Source organism: Tachyglossus aculeatus, chromosome 1 (assembly GCF_015852505.1).
Source record: "Tachyglossus aculeatus isolate mTacAcu1 chromosome 1, mTacAcu1.pri, whole genome shotgun sequence".
Lineage (NCBI taxonomy): Eukaryota > Metazoa > Chordata > Mammalia > Monotremata > Tachyglossidae > Tachyglossus > Tachyglossus aculeatus.
The window spans coordinates 80,324,578-80,351,995 of NC_052066.1; the positions used below are offsets into that span (position 1 = coordinate 80,324,578).

The following is a 27,418-nucleotide window of genomic DNA, read 5'->3' on the forward strand; positions in this document are numbered from 1 at the left end:
GAAGTGTCAGAGGCAAGTTAGATTAAATTAGATGAGAAGATAGATGAGAAGCAGTGTGGCTCAGTGGAAAGAGCCCAGGCTTTGGAGTCAGAGGTCATGGGTTCAAATTCTAGATCTGCCAATTGTCAGCTGTGTGACTTTGGGCAAGTCACTTAACATCTCTGTGCCTCAGTTCCCTCATCTGTAAAATGGAGGTTAAGACTGTGAGCCCCGTGTGGGACAATCTGATCAACTTGTATCCCCCCAGCGCTTAGAACAGTGCTTTGCCCAGCACTTAGAACAGTGCTTTGCACATAGTAAGCGCTTAACAAATACCATCATCATCATCATCACAAAGTAAGTGCTTAATAAATGCCTTCATCATCATGAAATTGAGGGATGGTGAGTAGCTTAGCATTAGCTGAATGAAGTGTATGAGCTGGGTTGTAGTAGGAAATCAATGAAGTAAGATTGGAGAAAGCAGCTGATTGAGTGTGTTCAAGTCTATGGCAATGAGTTTGAGTCTAGTAATGAGTACAGTGCTAAGCGCTTAGTACGGTGCTCTGCACAGTAAGCACTCAGTAAATATGATTGAATGAATGAATAAGTAATGAGTCTAGATCCCTCTAAGATATAAGATCCCTCTAAGCTATAAGATCCCTCTAGACTATAAACTCACTGTGGGCAGGGAATGTGCCTACCAACAGCACTTACCTATATATCTTTAATTTATTTCTCTCTCTCTCTCTCTTTCTCTCTCTCTCTCTCTCTCTCTCTCTCTATATATATATATTAACATCTGTCTCCTGTCTAGACTGTGAGCTCTTTGTGGGTAGGGACTGTTTCTGTTTGTTATATTGTACTCTCCCAAGTGCTTACTACAGTGTTTTTCACTGAAGCAATGTTGTATTGAACTTTCCCAAGTGCTTAGGACAGTGTTAGGCACACAGGAAGCATTCAATGAATACCACTGATGGGTTGCTCCCCCACCTTCCAGCCCCATAACACTTACATACATATCCATAATTTATTAGTATTGATGTTGGTCTCCCCTCTAGACTGTAAGCTTGTTGTAGGCAGGGAATGTGTCTGCTTATTGATGTATTGTCCTCTCCCAGTAGCTTAGTACAGTGCTCTGCACAAAGTAAATGCTCGATAAATACAATTGAATGAATGGCTGACAATGAATGAATGAATTGAATAGTTTCTGTTTGATGCAGCAGTGGATGGGCAACCACTGGAGATTCTTGAGGATAGGAGAGATATGGAGTGAATTATTTTAGAAAAATGATGTGGGCATCAGAGTGGCGGTCTTTGGACTGAAAGGAGACAGGAGGCAGGGAGGTCATCAAGGAGGCTGACACTGGGATAGATGGGATATTGGTGCACAGGCAGGATAGCACCCATTTGGATGGAGAGGAATGGGTGAAGTTTAGCCATGTTGCAAAGGTGGAACTGACAGAATTTGCTAATAGATTGAATTTATGGGTTGAAAGAAAGAGATGAGTTTAGGATAACACCAAGGTTTTGGGTTTGGGAAGCAGGGAGGACAGTGATGATAGCATCCACAGTGATATGACAGTCATAGGGAGGACAGGGTTTTCAGGTATGGAAGAAGATAAGGTTTTCTGTTTTGGACATGTAAAGTTTGTGAAGTTGGATGGACAACCAAGTAGAGATGTTCTGAAGGCAGGAGGAACTGTGAGACTGCAAAGAAGGGGAAAGGACCAGAGAGATAGTTTTAGGAATCATAGAAGTGGTAATTGAAACTGTGAACAGGAATGAGTTCTCCAAGGGAGTGGGTGTAGTTGGAGAATAAAAAGAGACCCAGAAGTGAGCCTTAGTGACTCCCAAAGTTAGAGGATTGGAGGCAGAGGAAGAGGCTGCAAAAGAGACAGAGAATGAGTGGCCGGAGAGTTAGGAGAATCAGCAGAGGACAGTGTCAGTGAAGCCAAGGCTAATCGATTGTATTTCATGGAGAAGGGGATGGACCTTCTCAGTGTCAGCTGAGAGGTCAAGGTGGATTAAGATGGAATACAGGCCATTGGATTTGCCAAGAAACTGGTCACTGGTGACCTTCAAGAGTACAGTTTCCAAGGAGCAAAGAGGTTAGAGACCAAATTGGAGGTGGTCAAGGACAGAATTGGAGATGAGGAAGACAGTATAGACACCCTGCTCGAGGAGTTTGGAAAGGAATAATAGGAGGGAGTTGAGTTATAACTGAAGGGAGCCCAGGAATCAAGGCAGGGATTTTTTTATGGGGTTATATTGTCAAATGTTAAGGAGGGTGTTTATTATCACTATTAATGATGATAATAATAATATGTATGTATCTACCTCCTATGCCAATTCCTCTAAGCATTCCTTCTAAAGATTGTTTTCAAATCCTTCAATAATCCTCATTGCTGTTCTGTATATTCCATGTAGTTTTTTTAATCCATTTTAAAGTGCAGGACATTTACCAAACCTGAACTCTTTCAATCAATCAGTGGTACGGATTGAACACTTAGTGCAAGGACAGGGGACATGTCTACCATGACTTCCAACTCTGTTGTATGGTAATATCCCAAGCACTTAGTACAGTGTTCTCTGCCCATAATAAGCCTTCAATAAATATCATTTATTAAGTGATGGAGCTGGAGTGGGGGCATGTCATACAGACCAGACTGTGCCTCAATCTTGCCTACTGTGCCACTGGCCCTTTGCCTATGTCCTTGCTCTGGCCTGGAACACCCTTCCTCCTCAAATCTGACAGAAAATGACTCTCTCCCACTCTCGAGGCCTTATTGAAGGCTCATCTCCAGGAAGCCTTTCCTAAGCTTTCCCCCCACCTCTTTCATTCATGCATTCAATCATATTTATTAAGTGCTTACTGTGTGCAGAACACTGTACTAAGTGCTTAGAAAGTACAGTTTGGCAACAAATAGAGACAATCCCTACCCAACAACGGGCTCACAGTCTCTCCTGTTTTCCCATTCCTTTCTGCATTGTTCTGACTTTCTTCCTTTGTTCTTCTCCCCTCCCAGCTCCAAAACACTTATGTACATATCTGCAATTTATTTACATTTGTGTCCATATCCCCACCTTTAAACCGTAAGCTCATTGTGGGCATCAAATAATAATAATAATAATGATAATAATAATAATAATAATAATAATAGCATTTATTAAGTGCTTACTATGTGCAAAGCACTGTTCTAAGCGCCGAGGAGGTTACAAGTTGATCAGGTTGTCCCACGTGGGGCTCACAGTCTTAATCCCCATTTTACAGATGAGGTAACTGAGGCACAGAGAAGTTAAGTGACTTGCCCAAAGTCACACAGCTGACAATTGGCAGCGCTGGGATATGAACCCATGACCTCTGACTCCAAAGCCCGTGCTCTTTCCACTGAGCCACGCTGCTTCTCAGCCATTTGCTGCTGCAAATGGGTCTGTTTATTGTTGTACTCTATCAAGTGCTGCTACAAGTCAAAATTCTCCTGTGCTGGGCAATAGTGACATGGGAGGGAGTCAAGGGCTGAGACTCAAGATTACTGTGCAGAAGGTGGCAGTGGTAAACCACTTCCATACTTTAATGAGAAAACTCTATAGATCCACTACCAGAACTATTGCAGATGGAGGTGGGCCATTCTGGGAGAGGGAGTGCAGCAGATTTGAGGCAGAGGTGGTGAAGCATAGTATTCAAATCAGAGTGGCAGTGTCATGCTCACCCTCCAGCCTGGTGAGGAAAAAGGGGATGCCACACATCCACAAACCAGGCCGGACACTGTGTCCATCTGGGAGAGAGAGCAGGAGAAGCAAGAGCATAGGCCCACTTTCCTCCATTCCTATCGTGGAGTGGCCACCACACCCACCTGAAGCCCCTGTCTAGACTGTAAGCTCATTGTGGGCAGGGAATATGTCTGTTTATTGTTCCATCGGCTCAGTGGAAAGAGCCCGGGCTATGGAGTCAGAGGTCGTGGGTTCGAATCCCGGCTCCGCCACCTGTCTGCTGTGTGACCTTGGGCAAGTCACTTCACTTCTCTGCGCCTCAGTTCCCTCATCTGTAAAATGGGAATTAAGACTGTGAGCCCCACATGGGACAACTTGATCAGCTTGTATCCCCCCCAGCGCTTAGAACAGTGCTCTGCACATAGTAAGCGCTTAACAAATGCCAACATTATTATTATTATAATTATTTCCCAAGCATTTAATACAGTGCTCTGCACACAGTAAGTGCTCAATAAATAGGATTGACTGACTGGCTGACAAGCCATGCTGCCTCTCTGGGAGACCAGTTAGTCCTGCTGGTAGATGATGGGCAAAATGTGGTTCAGGCTCCGACTGCTACTTAAGGGAGAGTCTGGCACTGCATTGGGTCCAAGCCTGCTTCTAAGCACACAGCCCAGGTAGAGAGACTTGGACAAAACTCCGTGACCTTGTGGTGTTCCCCATCCTACTGCGAAGTGCCCCACCAGGCAGCTTAATGCTAGGGAAATAAAACAAAAGAACACTGTCTACTTTTGAAATGATTCAAACTGGAATAGGCCATCTGACGCTAATGTCTCATCAGTGCCTCATTTTGGACTGGCCCAGTTTACACTCAACCCTACGGCTTGAGATCTCCAGTTCCACAAGCGTGTTTAATACGCAGTCCCCCAGGCCAGAAACATGGGAAATAACCTAGCCCCAGCAGCAGTTCTGGTGGCTTTTCCAGCCGGTAAAAAGGAGCTGGAAGGCTTGGTCTTTGCTTTACCTCTCCCTTGCTGCTGTGATTGACAAACTGAGGGAAAAGTAGTGCTTGTGTGAGGAAGAGAGAGAGAGTCTGTGTGTGTGTGTAAAAAAAGAGTGAAGGAGAAAGACAATAAGTTGGCAAGTGAGAGCAAATGAGAGTGAGACAGAGTGAACATAGACATGAGAGGACATAGAGTGTGGGAGGACAGCATATGAAAATGGGTATGCGGATATTGGTAGTAATGGCCTCCACGGGGCATTCGAAAACTGCAATAGAAGCATTGGGTGTGTGAGAGAGTGTGCTTGTTTCTTCCTCCCTCCCTGCCTTTTTTACCGCTTAATGGGCTGCCCCATAGAAATCCCATTCATTAATTCAATCAAATATATTATTATTAATAATAATAAATAACGACAACAATTCTGATGTTTGTTAAATGCTTACTATGTGCCAAGCACTGTACTAAGCACTGAGGCGTGACCAACAAATTGGGTTGGACACAGTCCCTGCCCCACATCGGGGTCACAGTCTCAATCCCCATTTTACAGATGAGGTAACAGGCACAGAGAAGTGAAGTGAGCTGCCCAAAGTCACATAGCAGACAACTGGCAGAGCAGGGATTAGAGAACTTGCTGTGTGCAGAGCACTGTACTAAGCACTTGGGAAAGTACAATACGACAATAAACAAATTCCCTGCCCGCAATGACATACTGATACTATATGTACATAAAATAAAAATGATATATTGGATAAGTGCATTTCCTTATGTCCCATTTATTAATACTATAGTAGTTTACTAATTATTGAACAAACAATTTGTTAGTAAGATTTTTGTATTTGAAATGAATATTTTGTGACTTGGGTAAACAACTTTAATTTACATCAGTGCTTTTTCTGGGAAAAAAAAATCCTTTTTTTTTTCTGCATTAGAGCCATTGACACAACCCTATAATGGCAACAGTAGATAGGTTAAATATTTTCAGGTGATATAATCAAATAATTATTGAGGCTTATTCTGGGCAGAACAGTATTCTCAGTGTTTGAGAGGATAATAGAGTTCTGTACATGATCCCTCCCCTAGAGTGTTTACAATTTAGTGGGGGAGACAGATATGAAAATAAATTACAGATAGGGGAATCAACAGAGTGTAAGGATATGCATGGGTGTAGGCTTGGGGTGTTTATCACAATACCTAAGGGCTATGGACACTAAATGTATAGGAAGGGAGAGAGAGAGTAGAGTAGGGAGATGAGAGATTAAACAGGGATAACTTCCTGGAGGAGATATGATTTTGTTAGAACTTTGAAGATGGAAGAATAGTAGTCTGTTGAATATCTAATCTGCAAACTCATTCTTGGCAGAGATCATGTCTACCTACTCCACAGATTCAAGTCTCCTAAGCTTTTATTACAGTTCTCTGGACACAGTACACTGAACACAGTACTCAAAAAATAACACTGATAAAGTGGAAAGAGATCCAGACAGGTGGGAGGTTGTGAGCAAAGGGTTGAAGGCAGAAGAGCTCTGATCAAGGCATAGGATGTACTGGAAAATGAGCAAGGATATATGAGTGAATTATAATAAAAATAATTTTATTAAGCACTCTGTATACGTCAAGAACTGCCTTAAGCACTGAGGCAGATACAAGTTAATCAGGTCGGACATAGTCTGTGCCCAACATGGTGCTGACGCTGTAAGTAGGAAGGGGAACAGGTGATAAATTCCCATTTTACAGATTAGGAAATTGAGGTTCAAATATCCATTTATATTAATATCCGTATCCCTATTTAGACTGTAAGCTCCTTGCAGACAGGGAACATGTCTACCAACTCTGTTGTAGTGTACTCTCCCAAGAGCTTGGTACAGTGCTCTGCACACAGTAAGTGCTCAATAAATAGCACTGCTGATGATTGTGACTTGCCCAGGATCACACAGCAGGCAATTGACTGAGCCTGGTTTAGAACCTAGGCCCCCTGATTGTGACCTCTAAAATGAATGTTTTAAAGCCACTGATGAGGAATTTCTGTTAGATATGGGTATGGATAGGCAACGACTTGTACTTCCCCGACTTGTATTTCCCAAGCACTTAGTACAGTGCTCTGCACACAGTAAGAGCTCAATAAATATGATTGAACGAACGAATGAATGAATGAACTGGAGGTTTTTGGAGGAGGGGAAGATGTCACACAATACCTTTTTATAAAAATGATTCAGGCAACAGAATTGCCAACTTGTACTTCCCAAGCACTTAGTACAGTGCTCTGCACACAGTAAGCGCTCAATAAATATGATTGAATGAAAGTATAGACTGTAGAGAGGGGAGGCTGAAGGCAAGAAGGTCAGCAAGGCGGCTAATGCAGTAGTCAGGGCAAAATATGACAAATACTATTACTAGTAATAATAATAATGGTGGTATTTGTTAAGTGCTTACTATGTGCCAAGCACTGTTCTAAGCACTAGGGTAAATACAAGGTAATCAGTTGTCCCACGTGGGCCTCACAGTCTTAATCCCCATTTTACAGCTGAGGAAACTGAGGCACAGAGAACTTAAGCGGCTTGCCCAAAGTCACACAGCTGACAAGTGGTGGAGCTGGGGTTAGAATCAAAAACCAAAACGACTGTGGTAGCAGTTTGGATGGAGGAGGAGGGGATTCTAGAGGTACTGTGAAGATAGAACAGACGGGATTTGGAGACTTGAATACGTGGACTAAAGGATAACTCAAGGATAATTCCAAGGTTTCAGACTTGTGAGAGAGAAAAGGTGTTAATGTTATCTACAGTATTTGGAAAGTCATGGGGGAGGAGAGGTTTCAGATGAGAAGATGAGGAGTTACATTTGTAGACTATGCTGTTAGATTTTAGAGACACTTAAAAATAAAGGCCGTTACCCTATTAAATCAACTCTTTTCTTCAGTGGGCCTCATAACTTTGATCATTCCCCTTTAACTCAATTTCAATCTTTTAGTGCCATAATAAGTCTTTGCTTTCAAACACTGAAAATTTACTCATTATAAAAATATATCAATACAGCACTTTTGTCCGTGGGAGCTTTAGAATTAGGTTGTAAATTTTATAGGCTTTGTGTTGATCCTTGCATAGCCCTTAGATTTACTAAGATAGAAGTAAAATACATTTTGGCTTGTGGCATTTAATTCTATAGGACTCAGTTGGAAGTTATTGGTAAGACTAAACCAAGTGTGGAGAAAACAATAATTGACATTATCTTTGAAATGAAAAACAATAATAATGTTTTACATGGCTCTTAAACACTAAAGTGGACTCCAAAATTGCAGTTTTGTGGGCAATGTTTCACTGTATTTCTTTTACTTAAAATATTCTTACATTGATGATTTGTAGTTACCATTAAAACCAAAACTTCATACAATAGCATTCCTCAATATTGCATCTATTTGAAGTCTTTTCCAATAATGGTCACATTAAAATATTTTAAAAAATTTAATTTTTCAATGGCATCTAAAACCTGCTCTCAGATTTTATCCAAGCCTTAGCGAGTTCTTAAGAAAGTCCAATCTGAGACTTCACATTTGACATTTTTAAATTCATTTTCTATGATTCGATTCTTTCATTTCAAATGCCACATCAAATGTGATTTTGCATCATTTTGCTGCAGCCAACACAAATTATATTTCATTAGGTTTTCTGATAATCACATTGTCAACTTGCCAATTTACTCCCATAAACATGCCAGTTTGAAAAATCCTATGGAGGAAAAAAATCCTATAAAAGCTTCCTGGAGGAATACAGGAGTCACAAAATTAAATGTTGAAATGACATTCAACCCATTTTGATTTGTACTGTGAGTCTGTTCTTACAGGACATTCGTCAACATTTAATAGGTCCCTGCTGGGTCACATTCAAATGGGTGTGCATGGTTTTTGGCCACCAAATGCTGTGGAATTTTAGAATACAGCCTGTGAATACAATATAAAATGTAAATAAATGCCATCATTATTATTATTATTATAATTATTTGTTACATTAAACCTGTGTAACCAAGACTCAAATAGGTAGCTATACGTACACATATATACACGCATACTTATTGAAATATAAATTGCTTCATTTATAACACTATATATCATCCTTATCAAGCCTACACTTGCTTCTATTATTTGAGCAGAGAGAGAACAATAAGACTAGCACTGCCATCCCCTAGCCATTGGAAGGTATTTGACAGTCATTGTTCAAGACACAGAGCATCTTTGTGTTGAAGATGAGATCAATTGCTCCTATTTTTTACAGGCGATACTGGAGTGCTAAGTGCAAGATGAATTCAGCAGGAGAGTTCCTGTCTACAGCCCACAGTTATTGCTGAGGTCCTACTGCCTCAGAAACAGCCCAGTCTTGACAACTTCCCTACAGCAGCCCTGGGCCACGCCAGAAGGAGTGTTTTAATTGTGGTTTTACCAGTGTCTTTGTCAATATCTGCATTGACTAGGCCTTTCTTCACGAGGGTGAATGACTACCCAACTGCACCAGACTCTCAGTTCAAGACCCCAGTCAAACTTTGGCTCCAAAAGCTTGACCAGTTGAACAAAAGAAGTTTGACTTTAGAAGGTTTAATCCCTACTTTCTACTATCTGGCAATCCTGCCAAATGAATCCCTTCCCATAGCATCATGGGCTTGGATTTTCTCAAGTATAAAATGGAACCCACAGTATTGCTGTACCTTACACAGATCCTGAGGGACTGAGAAATAAAAGCGACATAAATGGCAAAGAAATTTGCAACAAATAAAGAGAAAGCAGGAATGAAATTTTTGGTGAGGTTTTTTTTTTCATATTCAGATTTGGAGGGGCTTTTTTTTTTATTTCTACAGCCTTCTTCGGCAGCATCCGTGGGAAAAAAAAAGGTTTTTATTGTTTCCTTGATCAGAATCACTCATTAAGGCTATCAATTTATAATTGCTTGACTGATTGATTTATACCAGAATATTTTTATTCCCCTTAAATTGTGCCAGTTGATAAGCACAGTTTTTTATTTATTCATTTTAGATTTGAATTGAGTTAAGCACTGAAAAAGAGATGCTTTAACCCTTATGAATGGCAAGGTTTGGCAGAACAACCTGACCTGAATCTTATGGCGGAGAAGTTAACAAAATGTTCCTTTTTGATAAGCCAGAAGTGTTTTCCCAGAATCAAAATGTGTCAAAGGTTAACAGAAAGTCAACCTCTGCTATAGCTCTGACAGTGTGACAATCACGCCATCTACTCCAAACTCAGAGGAAGAAAAGAGTGGATTCACTCCTAAGGCTCCTGTCTCTAAAGGAAGGTTAATTGGGTCAGGTACTAGGAACTTTTAAGGTAATTATCCAGAACACAGTAAATTATGGCTGGGGGTTGGGAAAAGAAAAACTCATGGTGGACAAGAAACAGGTCTATCAACTGCATTACAGTGTATTCTTCAAAGTACTTAGTGCAGAGTTCTGCACACAATAATCACTCAGTATATGTGATTGATTAGTTGATTGAGAAGAAGAGTCTGGGTAGTTGTGGAAGGGGCCCCTTTGTCATTTTGGGGAAAAAATAATTTGGCCATGAACCCGGAAATGCATGGGTCTTAGAGAAGGATTTTAACATGCGATGCCAGATAGTTAGGATAGCCAAGGAGTTTGGGCTCTAGAAGTTAGGATTCCCTAGGAGGAAGGCTCCTTCCCTAAATGGGGAAAAATGATCGTGAAGATTGATAGCAGATCTTCCTTGGCCTCTGAAAATCCTATAAGAAGGATTGAGAGGTGGATAAAACTGGAGCCTGGAGAACAGAGGGAAAGGCCTGAATACCATGTGCATCAGACTGCCTATGGGAAAGTAGAGAGGGTCCTGAGGAAAAGGAGGAAATTCTTAAGGATAGGGAAAGGCAGCTTGATCAGAATTCTAGTTAACTCATTAATTAAAAAGAATAAAATAATAAAAAAAATCTATTTTTTGGAAGTGCTTCCCTGGGCCCTCTACCATGAACTACTCTTCAGATTTCCCCACTTTTAGGCTCTGGAACCAGCAATATCATTTTATCTCCCAGCCATACCACCAATAATATAATATAATGACTACATAGGGTAAAGGCATGGCATATATATTTTTATACTCTATTGCTTCCTTTTAGCTGTAACTTGTTTCATTGTCTCTTGGTTAGATTATAAAGCTACCCAAGAGTAGCTGTTCTAATTCTCCCATGCACCTAGCACAGTGCTCTGTCACCAGAGAGTTTTGTTGTTGTTATTGTTCATGTCCCACATGGGGCTCACCAACTAAATCAAAGTGAGGAGAATTTAATCCCTATTTTACAGATGAATAAACTAAGTAGGTACTCTATAAATACTGTTGATTGTGATTAGTTCCATTTCCATAGTTCAAGCACACTTTCAGTGTTCTGAAATCTACAGCTGGGGTGCTCCCATTTACAATTACATTTCTTCAAATAAATGTGTCTGGTAAGCGCCTTCAGAGGGCAAACTGACTCCATTATACAGCCAGGGAATTGACTAGAATGTTGAGCATCAGAATACAGTGTGTTGTAACAAAACAGGAATTTTTTTGCCAACTTGATGAGAAGAGGGATATGACTGTGTCTTACCTTACTAGATCTAATTCAGTCTCGGTGTCAGTCTGTCTCAGGAATTCAGTCTTCCTCTTGGGAGGAATTCTGTGGCACTTTCTAACTTTAGTGGAGTCACACTTAGGAAGCTTAGGTGCCAAATCACCATTCCACTGTCACCCACGTTCCCAGGTGATGGTTAGCAGACTGGCATGATTTACCCTGAGAGGCAAATTCACGGCACGCAGCTCAAGAAATCCAGCAAATTAGAAAGGTAATACTTGACCCTATGTTTACCAGAGCTTTCAAATAATCAGCTTTCCATTTCCAAGGGCAGAGATTTTGGTTTTATGTAATTAAGAATAATTTGTTTTACCTTTGCCATTTCCCAAGTACCCCTCAAGAGTTTATCCCTCCTAAAAATCATATTCCAATGGAAATTTTATAAATGTTGACATTGCTGAGCTAAAGAAGAAAGGTGTAAACAGCCTTGCATGAAGCCAAACTACAACTCATTCCCAAATGAACTGGTCTTATATAAACCTGATTAGGAAAGTGGCATATATTAGATTAGCAATGGCAGTGCTTTTCTTCCATTTTGGCTAGATCCTACCATAACTGTCCACCAATTTTAAGTCGGATATGATTTTTCATAACAAATAAATCAAAAAATGCAATGGCCCATCTGGGTAAATAAATTCTAGAAAATACAACCATAATAAATGGAATGCCATATCCTGAAATTCAGCATATGAATATTAAACTGGAATTTTAGGATTATATATTTGTCTGCACATAAGGCAGTGCATGCAATTTACATAGTTAGATTAGATTGATCTTATTGCAATTCTGATTTATTTAAATATGTAATTTCTATGTCTCCATTAAGTTGGTAAACGATTTTGAGAGGTACATTTTCAATTCCCAGCCACATCTCATAGCATCGCTCTGCAGGATCTCATAGTGCAACAATAAATCCAGAAATGAAAAAAAGTGGAGGCTTGGATCATTTGTATTTGTTATGATATATACTCAAGAGATGATTCTGCCTAAAAATTGGATATTCTGAATTTTTGGATGAAATTGTCAACCCTACAAAAGGATAAAGGAGCAACATGTAAGTAAGGGCCATAAAAAATAAACTTGACTGAGTGATTAAAACTTCCCAAAATTTTGTGGACATCCACCAGGACTAAATCTCATTGTCCCTTTCACCATAGATTACTCTAAATCCCCCTTCCATGTTTCAAAAATGCTTCTAGCATATCAAAATCATTTTTAAGTCTTTCCAGTATTTTGTAGTTCTCAATGAGTGACCAAGGCAATCAACTAGTGATTTATCTGTTGTACAGTCTGTTTATCTTGTTTGACATCTACAGACATTACTAATGTCATTCAGAGAGCATTCCTATTGGAAAGCTACCATTCACCCTATCTGTTACTTCAGGGAAACATTGCTCTGCCTACATTGACAAATAAAGACAGACTTTATCCTTTCCAATGGAGAAGATGGTAGCTTTGTGGAGGCTTTAATCTGTTCAAAGCAATACTAATACAGGGAACCAAGGGATCAAACATTAAATCAGTGGTTTCCCCAACCTTCAGAGCAATATCTTAAATGTAAATTCAAACAACTTAAGCCATGATAATGGTCTTTCCCAGGTCTCAAAACTACTTCTAATAGAAGAGCCTTGTTCCAGGTTCTAATTAAACACTAAGGGACTTTTTCCAGATGAGGTAGGAGTATCTTGGGAACTACCTGAAGGTATAAAACACAGATGTCCCCATTCAACAAGAAACTTGACTCCCGTGAAAAACATTCTAGTTGCTCTCTCTGAGACACTATTTGCTTTCCAGAGCTAATCACTGTGACTCTCTGGTTTGATCACTCTGTGAACTAGCCTATCATAAAGCTTTGAGGTTTTTTTGCCCCACAGTCACAAAGATAAGGATTCAGCTCATTGCCAGCCTGCAGAGAATTCCTCACTCAAAATGATCATATATGATGGGGAGTTTAATAAGTACCACCTAGCCACCAATATGCCTATATTTCTTAGGTACCTAGTATAAGCAGAGCAATTGAGTAAAATATAGAAAACATATGACCGGATCATTGTCCTCAGGGATTCTGTGTGGTAATGGAGAAGACATTCACATATAAGACAGCAAACATACAAAAGTCAGTAAATGAAGATGAAACTAGCAAGCAGAAGTAAATCCATCCCCTCAAGTCCATCCCCTCGCCCCCTCCTACCTCACCTTGCTACTCTCCTTCTCCAACCCAACCCACACTTTGCTCCGCTAACACCAACCTCCTCTCTGTCCCTCCATCACGTCTATTGTCACTGGCCTCTCTCCCATGTCCTGCCTCTCTCTTTGTACATATTTACTATTCTATTTATTTTGTTAATGATGTGCATACAGCTTTAATTCTATTTGTTCTGACGATTTTGACACTTGTCTACATGTTTTGTTGTCTGTCTCCCCCTTCTAGACTGTAAGCCCGTTATTGGTAGGGACCGTCTCTATATGTCCCTGACTTGTACTTCCCAAGCGCTTAGTACAGTGCTCTGCACACAGTAAGCACTGAATAAATACAATTGAATGAATGAATGAAAATAGATAAGTGAATAAGGAATAAAATAATAATTTAAGTAATTTAGGAGTACTTAAGGAATGAAAAGACCAGATTAGGAGTGAGTGAGAGGAAGAAAGTTTCGGGGAATAATTATGGAAAATAAAATAGGGAGTGGATAAAGAGAAAGTTTGAATAATGGGAAAGGCTGAGTTTTGAGAAGCTGAGGAGAGAAGACATTACAGGCAAATAAAAAGGCACTGCTAATGCCTTGCTAAAGGGTTGGAATGGAAATTAAGTTGATAACAGGTGATGAATAGAGGATATGCTTGGAGGAAGGAGAACATGGCTACAGTGAAGGGGAAGAAGGAAGAAGACAGTTGATGGATCCAATGACCAAGAGCTTTTTGTGCGTTTTTTTTTAAACTGACAATGAAAGAAACAGGACAATGATATGAGACCAACATGACATCCAAATCATTGCATGTTTTCTGACGGAAAGGATAGTAGTATGATCAACAATGATGGAAAAATGAGGACAAGGAGACGTTGTAGGAGATAAAAGGAGGTCACGTATCAAAGGTTAGAGGGAATAAAGGACTGTAGAACAGGTGTGAAATCAGGGTTGACAATGTAGACTTGGGAGTCATCCCCATAAAGGCATTAATTGGAACTCTAAAGAGCTGAAGAGCTCTCCAAGAGAGTTAAAGAAAAGGGACTTCAAAACTGAGCCGTAACGGATGCCCACAATTAAAAGATGACAAGAAGAAAAGAACCCAGCAAGGCAACTGAGAAGAAGCATTCACAAGATATGTCTGAGAACCAGTCTGGAGATAATATCTAGAAGGGAAGGATGGTCACTGTGTCACAAACACTAAATGAGTAGAAGGTTAGAAGGGAAAAATTTTCCAGGAATAAATCATTGGACTCTTTCGTGAGTATCATCCCAGTAAAGTGAAGAGAAATTGGAGGCAGTAGATGTGTCAGGCCAATTCTTTATTTCAGACAAGAAAGAGAAGGGAGATAGTGTGGTAAGTGGGGCAAATGTTGAAGGATTAGGGAAAATTTTTCCCCAGAGTAGTGGAGAATAAAGGGAAGGACCCAGGAAGCAATGGAAGAGGTTGAAAGTAACAGTAAAAGATGGAAAATTTTTTTTTTTTTTTTTAGTGAGAAAGAGTTAGGATCTAAGGTACAGATAGAGGTTAGCTTTCTAGTTTAGACAGACCACCTTCTCGAAGACAGCTGGGATTGATGAGGATTGGAGAGAAGAACAACAATGAATAGGAATAAGGAGTCTCTTGAGAGTGTATGTCTAATGTCCTTAATCTTGTCTATGAAATGTGAATAACTGTAAAAATAAAGAAACCAAACAAATGATGAAATGTTCATAAAATGGCTAAAAGTAAAAAATTGATGGATCAGTCAGTGGTATTTATTGAGTGCTTAAAGTAGGGTTGGCAGAAATATTCTCTGTCCACAGGGCCTAGTAGAAAGAGCATGGACCTGAAATTTAGAGGTCCAGAGTTCTAATTTCATCTCTTCCCATTGCTTGTTGGGTGGCCTCTGGCAAGTCACTTAATTTATCTGTGCCTCAGTTTCCTCAACTGTAAAATGGGGATTAAATACCTGTTCTCCTTCCTACTGCAGCTGTAGCCTAATGTGGGATAGGGACTGTGCCAACCTGATTTCCTTGAGGAGGAGAAACAGACGAAAAAGAGGTCACATTCTACCTTGTAACTATTAAAAAATCCCCAACAAGGAACAAACTTTTCCTTTATTTCCTGATAACATGATAATAATCCACATCTCCCCATTTCCTGCAAAGGTTAAAATGGGAATATGCCCTGGCCACACCATAAGCTACTTTTCTCCTTTCCAAACAGACTTACCAGGCCCCTTGTTTGTATTTGAATTGTCTGTGCTTCTCTGTCTGAGGGGAGCTGTGGTAGTAGCACGTAGTTTGAGCCCTCACTGATTCTGCTTCAGTGGGTGACTCACCAAACGGGCTGCCCCTGGTGATCTGTTGCTTGAGAGGTGGTGGATAAAGAAAAACGTTTTGTGGCTCCAGCATGGCATGATAGGATTGGGACCAGCTGCAGCCATTACAGCGAGAGCCCAATTCTCAGAAGCGAAGGCCAAAACAGGTAGATGTTGTCTAAGATGTTTTGGCAAGTCAGAGAAGCGGCGTGGCTCAGTGGAAAGAGCCCAGGCTTTGGAGTCAGAGGTCATGGGTTCAAATCCTGGCTCTGCCAATTAGCTGTGTGACTTCGGGCAAGTCACTTCACTTTTCTGGGCCTCAGTTCCCTCATCTGTAAAATGGGGATGAAGACTGTGAGCCCCCCGTGGGCCAGCCTTATCACCTTGTAACCTCCCCAGTGCTTTGAACAGTGCTTGGCACATAGTAAAGGCTTAATAAATGCTATCATTATTATTATTATTAAGTCAGCATCTGGCCTGTGTGCTGGGCATTGCAGGTGTCTGATCTACACAAATTCTATACTAGAGCGAATAAAAGCAGCATGGCCTACCCAAAAAAGGATGGGCTCAGGAGTCAGAGGCCTTGGGTTCTAATCCCAGTTCCACTACCTGCCATCTGGGTGACCTGGACAAGTCACTTATCTCTATGCCTCGGTTTCCTTATCTGTAAAATGGGGGTTCAATTTTTCTTATGTTATTTTAAGGTGCTTACTCTGTGACAGGCACTGTACTAAATGCTGGAGTAGATACAAGATAGTCAGGTGGGACATGGTCCACATCCCTTATGGGGCTCACAGCCTTGATCCCCATTTTATTGATGAGGTAACTGAGGCCCAGAGAAGTTAAGTCACACCTAAGGTCACACAGGAAGCAAGTTGTGGAGCTGGGATTAGAACCCAGGTCCTCAGACTACCAGGCCTGTGCTATTTTCCAGCATATTGTTGTAGTCATCCATCACTACCTACTAAACATCTCAGTGTGGCCTGGTGGAAGTAGCACAGGCCTGGTAATAATAATAGCAATGGCATTTATTAAGTGCTTACCATGTGCAAAGCACTGTTTTAAGCGCTGGGGAGGTTACAAGGTGATCAGGTTGTCCCACGGGAGGCTCACAGTCGTAATCCCCATTTTTCAGATGAGGTAACAGGCACAGAGAAGTGAAGTGACTTGCCCAAAGTCACACAGCTGACAACTGGCAGAGCCGGGAGTCAGAGGATCGGGGTTCTAATCCCAGCTCTGCCACATATTTGCTGTGTAACCTTAGGAAAGTCACTGAGCTTCTCTGGGCTTCAGTTCCCTCATCTGCAAAGTGGGGATTTAATACCTGTGCTCACTCCTACTTATTTTGTGAGCCCCACATGGGACCTGATTATCTTGTATCTACCCTGTATCTATATGCTAAGCACATAACAAAGAACATTATTATTATTATTATTATTATTAGCTCAAAATGTGATTTACTGCAAAATAGTATTTTACCTCAACCTAGATGCCCTAGACACAAATGGGAGAAATTCTAGGCAATGACTTCTCAAAGGTTGCTCCTAAAAGGGCTCGGTGAAGTGGAAGGGGTGACAACTGATTTCTGTGACTTAAAAAAACAGATGGTGGAAAAGAAGTCTCAAGTGGGATTATACAAAATTGTCAAGAAATTTGGACAGTAATGGGAGCAGGGTGATGGGGTGACAGCAACAGGGAGATATGGGATTCTGAGTCAGATTTTTAGTTTTGGAGAGATTCATTCAGTCATTCAATTGTATTGATTGAGCTTTCTGGGTGCACAGAAAATACATTGGAAAGTACAATTCAGCATTAAAGAGAGACAATCCCAACCTACAATGGGCTTACAGTCTAGAAAGGGGGAGACAGACATCAAAACAAGTAAACAGGCACCAATAGCATCAATACAGAGAATAGAGAAGCAATGTGGCTCAGTGGAAAGAGCATGGGATTTGGAGTCAGAGGTCATGGGTTCAAATCCGGGTACCACAATTTGTCAGCTATGTGACTTTGGGCCAGTCACTTAACTTTTCTGTTCCTCAGTTACCTCATCTGTAAAATGGGGATTAAGACTGTGAGCCCCCCGTGGGACAATCTGATCACATTGTAACCTCCCCAGCTCTTAGAATAGTGCTTTGCACATAGTAAGCACTTAATAAATGCCATCATCATCATTAATATAAATAAATAGAATTGTAGAGAGATGAGGTAGAGGGAAAGAAGCTGGTGGAAAGTAAAGAAGTTGAAGAGAGTAGAAAGGGAATGAAGGCAGCTGGGAACAAGCATCTCTATATGTTGCCGACTTGTACTTCCCAAGCACTTAGTACAGTGCTCAGCACACAGTAAGCACTAAATATATACGATTGAATGAATCAGGAGTCGTTAAAAGGAAAAAATGGATTGGGTCTAGGGAAGCAGTGTGCCCTAGTAGAAAAGGCATGGCCCTGTGAAACTGAGGACCTGAATTCTAATTCCGGCTCTGCCACTTACCTGCTCTATGTCCTTGAGCAAATCACCTTACTTCTCTGCCCCTCAGTTCCCTCATCTGCAAAATAGAGATTCAATGCATGTTCTCCCTCCTACTTATTCTGTGAGCCCCACGTGGGACCTGATGACTTTATATCTACCCCAGTACTTAGTATGGTGCCTTGGCACGTAGTAAAGTGCTTTAAAAATATTACAATTTTTATTATTAGAGAGAACACATAGTAGCCCTCCTCTTGACCGAAAACAGGGAAGAAAGATCAAGAGGAGTGAAGGGCAATAGTGAGGTGCTAGTCTGAATTTGCCTTCTCCCTGATTATTTGTTTTACCAAAATAAGTAGTTGGAGAGGTCAAAAAGGATTTGGCAGGGGTGGGGGTTAGGCAGAGTGGCTATTGGGGGATTTGGGAAGAAGGTAAAGGTTCGGAATGGTTGGAGAAGACTCTAGGAGTCAAAAAAGGAGGTATGGTAGCGCTGCTGAGCACAGCAGAGTGTCTAACCGTGTTGTACCAATTTAACAGTTGTATTTATTGAGCGCTTACTGTGTGCAAAGCACTGTTCTAAGCACTTGGGAGAATACAGCATAATAGAATTGGTAGACATGTTCCCTACCCACAACACACTTAAAATCTAGAGGCAGCTTAGAGTCTACCAAATTTTTGGTACAGCGATCTGCAGTCAGTAGATTCTGAATAAATAATACTGACTGACTGAGGCTAGTGAGGGCAACAACTGAAGTTATTTATCTACACTCTTTTTTTCCAGGCAACACTCCACTGCTTACTGCTTGTTGAAGGATGATAATCAAGGATTTCATTTCTGAAATAAGTAACCTATTTTGGAGCCAGACACAGACCCAGGTAGAAGAAGAGCAGCAGGTGAGCTAAGCTTTTGTCTGCCTGTACCTGCCCCTCTCCCTCTCTCCCCCCACCTCTCTCTCAGTGTCATCATTTCTCAGGGCTCAGGAGGAGTGAGAGTCCTCCGGGCCAAAGAAGGAACTAAGTGATAAGTGGAGTTAAGCGAGCTGCTGTGTAAAAGATGTCAACATTGGGTGCAGGTCTAATGCCTGGTTCCTATTTAGAGGTAAATGCACAGACACATGCTGAGGCTAGGATTACTGACCTGGAAGAAAGAAATTAATTAGAGAATACCTCCTGGAGGAGTGAAGGTTCACTTTTCTCTCCTCTAATTTGCAAAATGCTAAAGACTCGGTTTCCACTACATGCCACTCTATGAGAGTATTGTTGCCTGATATGAATCTCTTTTCTGTTTATTTTTTTAATTAATATATGCAAACATTCAGCCCATTCATGTATATTATATATATATTCATATTAATAGAGTTTAATTCACAATGATCTAAATTGAAGTAGTGATTCAATTGCAATTTTGTTCTTTTGAAATTTCATTGCATTGTATTTGGAGAGTAAATATGAAAACCATTTTATAATTGCTTTGTTTCAATGAATTTACTCAATCAATCAATTAAAGCTATTTATTTAGCACCTACCATTGTGCTTTTTGCGAGAGTGCAATACAACAGAGTTGGTAGACACAATCCCTGCCCACAACAAGCTTAGAGTCTTATAGGAGAAACATTAATATAAATTAGTGAATTGCGGATATGTAAATAAGTGCTGTGGAGCTATTGCTGGGATGTACACCAAGTACCCAATGGACACGGATCCAAGTTCATGATCGACACAGAAGGGAGAAGGAATTGGAGAAAAGAGGGCTTAATTAAGGAAGGCCTCGGAGTAGATGTGATCTTAATAAGGCTTTGAATTTGGGGAGAGTGGTGGTCTGTTGTATATGGAGTAGAAGGGAGTCCCAGGCCAGAGGGAGGATGTGGATGGGAGGATGTGGACAAGAGGCTGGCAGTGAAATAGATGAGATCGAGGCACAGTGAGCAATCTGGTACTAGAGGAGTGAAATGGGCAGGCTGAGCTTTAGTAGGAGATCAGTGAGGTAAGGTAGGGGGGACAGACAGGGTGATTGAGTGCTATAATGCGGAGGTAGATGGGCAACCACTGGAGGTTCCCGAGAAGTGGAAAAATGATATGGGCAACAGAGTGAAGTGTGAACTGCAGTGAGAAGAAACAGGAGGCAGGGATTTCAGCAAGAATATAGGAGCAGTCTAGGTGGGAGAGGATCATTGCTTGGATCAGTGTAGTAGCTATTTGAGTGGAGATGAAAGGGTGGATCTTAGCCGTGTTGTGAAGAGGGTAATGCTGAGGTTATGGGCCTGTGAGATGCAAATGTAGTTGTATTGTTTACAAAAATGAGAAAAACAGAGGGAGAACAGGATTTGGATGGTAAGATAAGAACTTCTGTCCTGGACATGTTTAGTTGGAGGTGTCAGTGGGACATTCAAGTAGAGATATCCTGAAGGCAGGAGACATGCAGGATTGCAGACAAGGAGGGAGTCAGGGCTGGAGAGGTAAATTCAGAAATCATCTGTGTAAAGATGGTAGTTTAAGCCATAAGATAAATACTAAACAGAAAAGAAAAGAAAATTTTGACCACTGCTGAATCAAATTTCACTCAGGTCTTTGAGTATTTTGCATTTTGTGAAATATTGCACTATATATTTTATCGTGGGGTTAAAAAACAAAACAAAACAAAAAAACCTCCAAGGGTTGAGAGTTTAGCATTTATATGAGAAACATTAGTGAATTTGTAAGACATAAGACATTAGTATTGCTAATCTGTATTGCCATAATTTCAGGTTTATCCTGAAGAACAAAACAATTATTTTCAGAAATGCAGTCTCCAAATCCGAGGCAAAGTGTCCCTAAGTGAATGCCTTTAACAACCACTTCAGTTTCTCACCTTGATTAAACTTCCACATGATCTAGAGGGGAGAATCAGATGACAATGGAAATTCTATTTTTATCTTGATAACATTCTTCCAGAGAAAGAATTCCCAGGGGTACTAACAACATTTTATAAGCTGAAGTCAATCCCATTTCAGGGGATAAACTTTATTTGTATATTAATATCAGTCCTGAAAATCTCAGGAAAGAACATTTACACCTGTTTGATGTGCGGAACTTCAAAAAGAAATGTCACAGTGCCTTTGATACTTTGATCTAAGAAGAAATCTCTGTAAGAATTATGTTCAAAGGATTTTGTTTCATTCCAAATTCTTAAGAAGCAACCACCTTAGTGCAGAAATCATTATTCTCTTTAATTTTAAACTCTAAGAATCTCTCACTTTCTAAGTACTTTTTAATCTGAAGGAATTTAAATTCATTTAAGGGCAATTTTCTCAAAACGTGTACTGAAAAGCAACAGAGAGAAATACTCTTTCTAACTTACACAGAAAACCAGGGAAGATTAGTTAATACTTCCAAGATGAGGGTTGAAAGTAGGATTAATAGGGTAAAATAGGTACCGCATCTGTAAAATGGGGATTAAGACTGTGAGCACCCCCCCGCCATGGGACAACCTGATTACCTTGTAACCTCCCCAGCACTTAGTACAGTGCTTTGCACATAGTAAGCGCTTAATAAATGCCATCGTTTATTTTTTTTTAGAGTAATTTTTTTTGGTCGGGGTGAGTAGCCTAGTTGTTCAGTCAAAACCTTTTGATGAAATAAAATATGAAAAGTCTCTAATCAGTCAATCAACCAATGGTATTTATTGAGTGATTACTGTGTACAGAGCACTGTACTAAGCACTTGGGAGAGTTCAGTACAATAGACTTGGTAGACAAGAAGCTTGCGTTTGAATTAATCTCCTTATTATGATAACCTTCATTCATAAGAAATTCATATTACATTACATTAATAAGAAACCAGTTTTTGTTAGTATGATTTTATCTAAAATTCAAAACCTGAAAATGAAAATAAATTTTGAAACTTCATTTCTCCATCCTAATTGACTCACTGCCCTTGCCAGTTGTTGCAGGTGTTTAACTCTTTCTGCCTTCCCAATTTCTTGGGCCTAATGGCCTGGCCACAGACTGTATTGAGAAAATTGAAACCATTAGACTTGATCTTCCTAAAATTCCCCCTGCTCCTCTCCTGTCCCTCCCCCGTCTTGCCCCTTCTTCAACTCTTCCATCTTTTTCAGCAGTATCTCAGGAGATCTCCAACTGTTTCTCAAAATCTGTCCCCTCCACCTGACCCTCTGACCTCATCCCTCCACACGTTATCAAAGTGCTTGCCCACACCTTTCTTTCCTCCCTGATGGCCATCTTCAACTGTACACTCTCCTGTGGCTTCTTTCTCTTCGCTTTCAAGCACGCTCATGTCTCCCCTATGCTAAAAATAACTTCTCTTAATCCCATGGTTCCATCCATTTATCACCCCATCTACCTCCAACCATTCCTCTCCAAACTCCTTGAGTGAGTTGTCTACACCTGCTGTCTCCAGTTCCTCTCCTCCAATTCCCTCCTTGACCTCCTCCAATATGACTTTCACCCCCTTCACTCCAAAGGTTGCTGCATGATTGATTCTCTCATCTACAATCCCAGCCCTGATTCACTCTCCTTCTCTAATCTACAATCCCAGCCCTGATCACCCTCTTTCTCTAGTCTACAATCCCAGCCCTGATCACTCTCCTCTGCAATCTCATATTTTCTCCTCCCTTCAGGACATCTCTAATTGAATGTCCCACCTACACCAGACAGTTAACATGCCCAAAACCAAACTCCTCACCTTCCCACCCTAAACGTCCCCCTGGCATTCCCATGACTGTAGACAGCACCACCATCCTTCCTGTCTCACCAGCCCATAACCTTGGCATTATCCTTGATTCCTCTCTCATTTAACTCACATATTCAATCTATTACTAAATCCTGTCTCACCTTCACAACATGCCCATGCAATCACATCAATGACAACAACAACACCCTTTCTTCTTCACCCAAACTGCTACCATGTTAATTTAATCATTCATCCTATCCTGCCCGGATTACTGCATCAGCCTCCTTGCTAACCTACCAGCCTCCTGTCTCTCCCTACTCCAGTCCATACTTCACTCCACTGCCCGGATCATTTTTCTACAAAAAAGCTCAGGACATGTTTCCCTGATCCTCAAGAAACTCCAGTGGTTGCACATCCACCTCCGCATCAAACCAAAACTCCTCAACATCGACTTTAAAGTAGTCACTCACCATGCCCCCTCCTACCTCACCTTGCTACTCTCTTAATACAACCCAGCCCACACACTTTCCTTGACTGGTGCTAACCTTCTCACTGTACTTCGATTTCATCCATCTCTCTAGTAATCCCTCACCCTGCCTCTGGCTTGGAATGCCCTCCCTCCTAAAATCCAACTGAAAATTACTCTCTCCCCCTTCAAAGCTTTATTAAGGGCAAATGTCCTCCAAGAGGGCTTCCCTGACTAAGGCCCCCTTTCTTCTTCTCCCATTCCCCTCTGTGTTGCCCTGACTTGCTCCCAGCCACACAGCACTTATGTATATATCTGGTATTTATTTCTTTACATTAATGTGTGTCTCCCCACCTCTAGACTGCAAGCTCATTGGGGACAGGAAATATGTCTGTTAATTGTCATACTGTACTCTCCAAAGCTCTTAGTATAATGCTCTGCGCACAGTAAGTACTCAATAAATATGACTGAATGAAGGAGTGAATGAATCTTTCCTTTCTCACAAACCCATAACCTTAATCAGTCACCAAATCCACTTGGTTCCAATTTCATAACAGTGCTAAGATCTGCCCTTTCCTCTCCATCCACACTGCTGCCATGTTAATCCAAACATTTATTGCATCAGGCTCCTTGCTGACCTCGCTGTCTCCCCCTACTTCAATTCATACATCACTGTGCTGCCCAGGTCATTTTTCTACAAAAACATTTAGTCCATGTCTCCCTATTCCTCAAGAACCTCAAGTGGTTGCCCAACCACCTCCGCATCAAACAGAAACTCCTTTTCATAGGTTTTAAAGTACTCAATCACCTTTCCCCCTCCTATCTTACCTCCCTGATTTCCTACTAAAACCCAACCTCCATATTTCACTCCTCTAATGCCAACCTACTCCCTGTACCTCAGTCTCACCTATCTCACTGCCAACTTCTTGCCCACAGCCTGCCCCTGGCCTGGAAAGCCCTCCCTCTTTATATTTGACATAAATCACTCTCTCCGCCTTCAAAAGCAGTTCTCTTCCAAGAGGTCTTCCCCAACTAAGCCCTCATTTCCTCTTCTTCCACTTCCTTCTGCATTGGCCTTGCACTTGGATTTGCATTCTTTTATTCACCCCTCCCCCTCAGCCCTACAGAATTTATATACACATCAGTAGTTATTTATATAACATCTTTCTTCCCCTCTAGACTGTAAGCTCACTGAGGGAACAGAAGACATCTACCAACTCTATTATATTGTACTCTCCCAAAGAGTAGAGTGCTCTGCACTCAGTTCTCAATACATATGATTGATTGATACCGACAGAAAAGCCCTTTTTACAAATGTACCCTAATACAATCATTTCTGCTCACTCCTTCCCCCAGATTGGCACTTTAGGCTAAATCACTAAATCCTGTAATTCCCTGCCACAAATCAAAGTAAGTCTAGGATACAAAGCTCTTCTATACTTTGTTTTCCAGACCTAGTAGAGATAAGGCAAAACGTCAGCAACAACAGTCAAAAAGAATAATGACTCTATCCAGTTTTATTGGCCTTCCTGTCCCCCATATATGTCATTTTCTCTACATTTTCTGCTGATTCTCAAAGTCCTGCATATCATCTTGAAGGGTGCTTTCTGTTCGTTTCTTTTATCTTCTGTTCTTTTCCTAATTCTTCTATCCCCTTCCCATTTGGATTATTTAATTTTTCACAGTGTTACATAAACATAAACCTATGAGGATGACTTGGGTCCTGAGCATTCATCTCCTTAGGCAATTAACTTAATAAAAGTCATTGAGAAAAAGACATAGGAAGCAAGCTCCCTCTCTTTTTCTTGACAGTCAAAATATCTGAATTAGTGGATGAGACATACCATTAGGTGAACAGGTCAGAGAAAATTATCCATTAGTTAAGGGAGGCACACACTGTTTTCTAAGATCTTACTGTAGATGACAGAGGTACTTTTTCCAAGTGAATCAAGTAAACCAAAGATCAGAGTCCTGAAAATTGATCAGTGTTATTATATATGAGGGAAACAATGGAAAACAGGCACTAAGATGTCGGAAGCTGTTTCGGGTTAGTGTGGTCTGTGGGCCAGCGGAGGTAACTGTAGACTGCAAGCTCTCTGATGCCAAGGATCACATCTACCTACCCTGTTGTATTGTACTTTCCCAAGTGTTAGTACAGTCCTCTGCATAAAATAAATGCTCCAAAAATACTCTCCCCCCCCTCCCAAAAAAAGTCAGCAATGAAATGGAGGGCAAGATGACCTCTGGAAGGCACTACAGAACCAGGGTGAAGTGATGAAGTGATTTCTGACAGTGGTGACAGTGGCGTGGAACTAAGGGCAGTGCTACGGTGATAGGGCAGGGGATATCACTCACTCCTGACCACCTTCCCTGGTTCCGCAGCAGCATTTTCCCTGCCATTATGGTCTGCAGGGTGGGCAGCCACGTAGTGCCAGGAGCAATGCTGGTTGGGGAAGATAATAATGATGGTATTTAAGTGCTTACTTTGTGCCAGACACTATACTAAGTGCTGGGGTGGACTGTGAGCCCACTGTTGGGTAGGGACCGTCTCTATATGTTGCCAACTTGTACTTCCCAAGCGCTTATTACAGTGCTCTGCACACAGTAAGCGCTCAATGAATACGATTGAATGAATGAATGAATACCCGGATAACTGCCCTGCTTGACCCCTCCTTCCTCCTACCTTATAGTAAAATGATCCAGTGATGGAAACTTAGCTATCAATCAGTCAATGGCACTAATTGAACGTTTACTGTGTGCAGACCACTGTACTAAGCATTTGGGAGAATACAATAAAAAAAGTTGGTAGACACATTCCCTGCCGGCAGGGAACTTTCAGTCCGCAGTTGCCTCAGCTGCCCCTGCAGACAGCACTAACCCAGAACAATGTGAGTTATCATACAATAAGGCAGATCATCAAAAAGTGCATTGTTATAATCAACCTTTCATCTTGAATGATACACCATTTGAAGTACCCCAAAGAAAATCAATTCCTTTCTTATCTTCAGGCTTTCACTAGCTTGGATTGGCAAACAACCAAGAGGTGAAAGGGTGTACTGAAGCAAGGAAAGAACGGAATCAAAATTCAAGGAAGAACTGAAGTTTGTTTACCTTGGACAGAAAGTACAACAATTAAGCATGAGCTGGTAATGTAGACAGTCGGTCACCGACTAATCAACCTGCTTCCCTAAACTCAGTGAAACCTATTAACCAGCAGTCTCCTTCAACATCCCTGAGTTTCTCTCAAGAGAAGCATCAATGGTAATCCTTCGTAGTCAATTTTAGGTTAGAAAACAAAAATCACAAAAACTTAAAAAGATGTTTAAAATTGGCAGGTTCAATGATTTCAGTTATTCATAAGTTATACTCTAATGACTATATAATTCATCCTATACAATTTTATGTGAATTTCTAATTCTCAGTTACACCAAACAAAAGTCTCTTAATATGAAGACATACCTGATTAAATCTCTGAAGTCTGTCTATTAGATTATTGATGAGGGGGTCCAGACCTTTGACTTTCATCTCTGGGTTATTAATTTGTGCCTTGAGTCCATTTGAAACCACTCTGCTTGTGTAACTACAAAAGGAGGAAATAGTTGAACAGTGAGATGGGGGGACAAAAACTTGCATGCACGCGCAATGTTATTCAAGCATATTCTGTCTAATTCAGGGGTGGGGAAACAATTTTGTAAATGGAGACTACATTAGTTCTTAATGCTACTCACTGAAGAGAGTGTAAGTTTCAACTTTGGTCAAGTTTCTGAGTCCAGAATCAAATTTAACTTTGGGAAAATTTCCTTTGTTCAGGTAGGGTTTGTTGACAATTCGGAAAATCACTGATATCCTTTTGTTATTCAGTAATAAAAGTGCCATAAATTTCCTTCTTCTAGCATAATATTCATCTTATACATGAGTGGCCGTTCTCTCAATCATTCCTAATCATCCTGAGTTTGTCAGAAGCTTTCCTAAGGCCCGGTGGGACCGGCTCTAGGCAATTTCGTCCAGGTGCTTTAATATA

General features: G+C 40.9%; 1 protein-coding gene across 1 annotated transcript in view; it reads right to left on the bottom strand.

Moving 5' to 3' along the window:
* Positions 1-27,418, bottom strand: part of LOC119926909 (glypican-5-like) — a 931,977-nt gene that overhangs the window by 379,376 nt on the left and 525,183 nt on the right. The window contains exon 7 of the mRNA XM_038745374.1: positions 26,857-26,977. Within this exon, the coding sequence (XP_038601302.1) occupies positions 26,857-26,977 (121 nt within the window). The remainder of the gene's footprint in view (positions 1-26,856; positions 26,978-27,418) is intronic.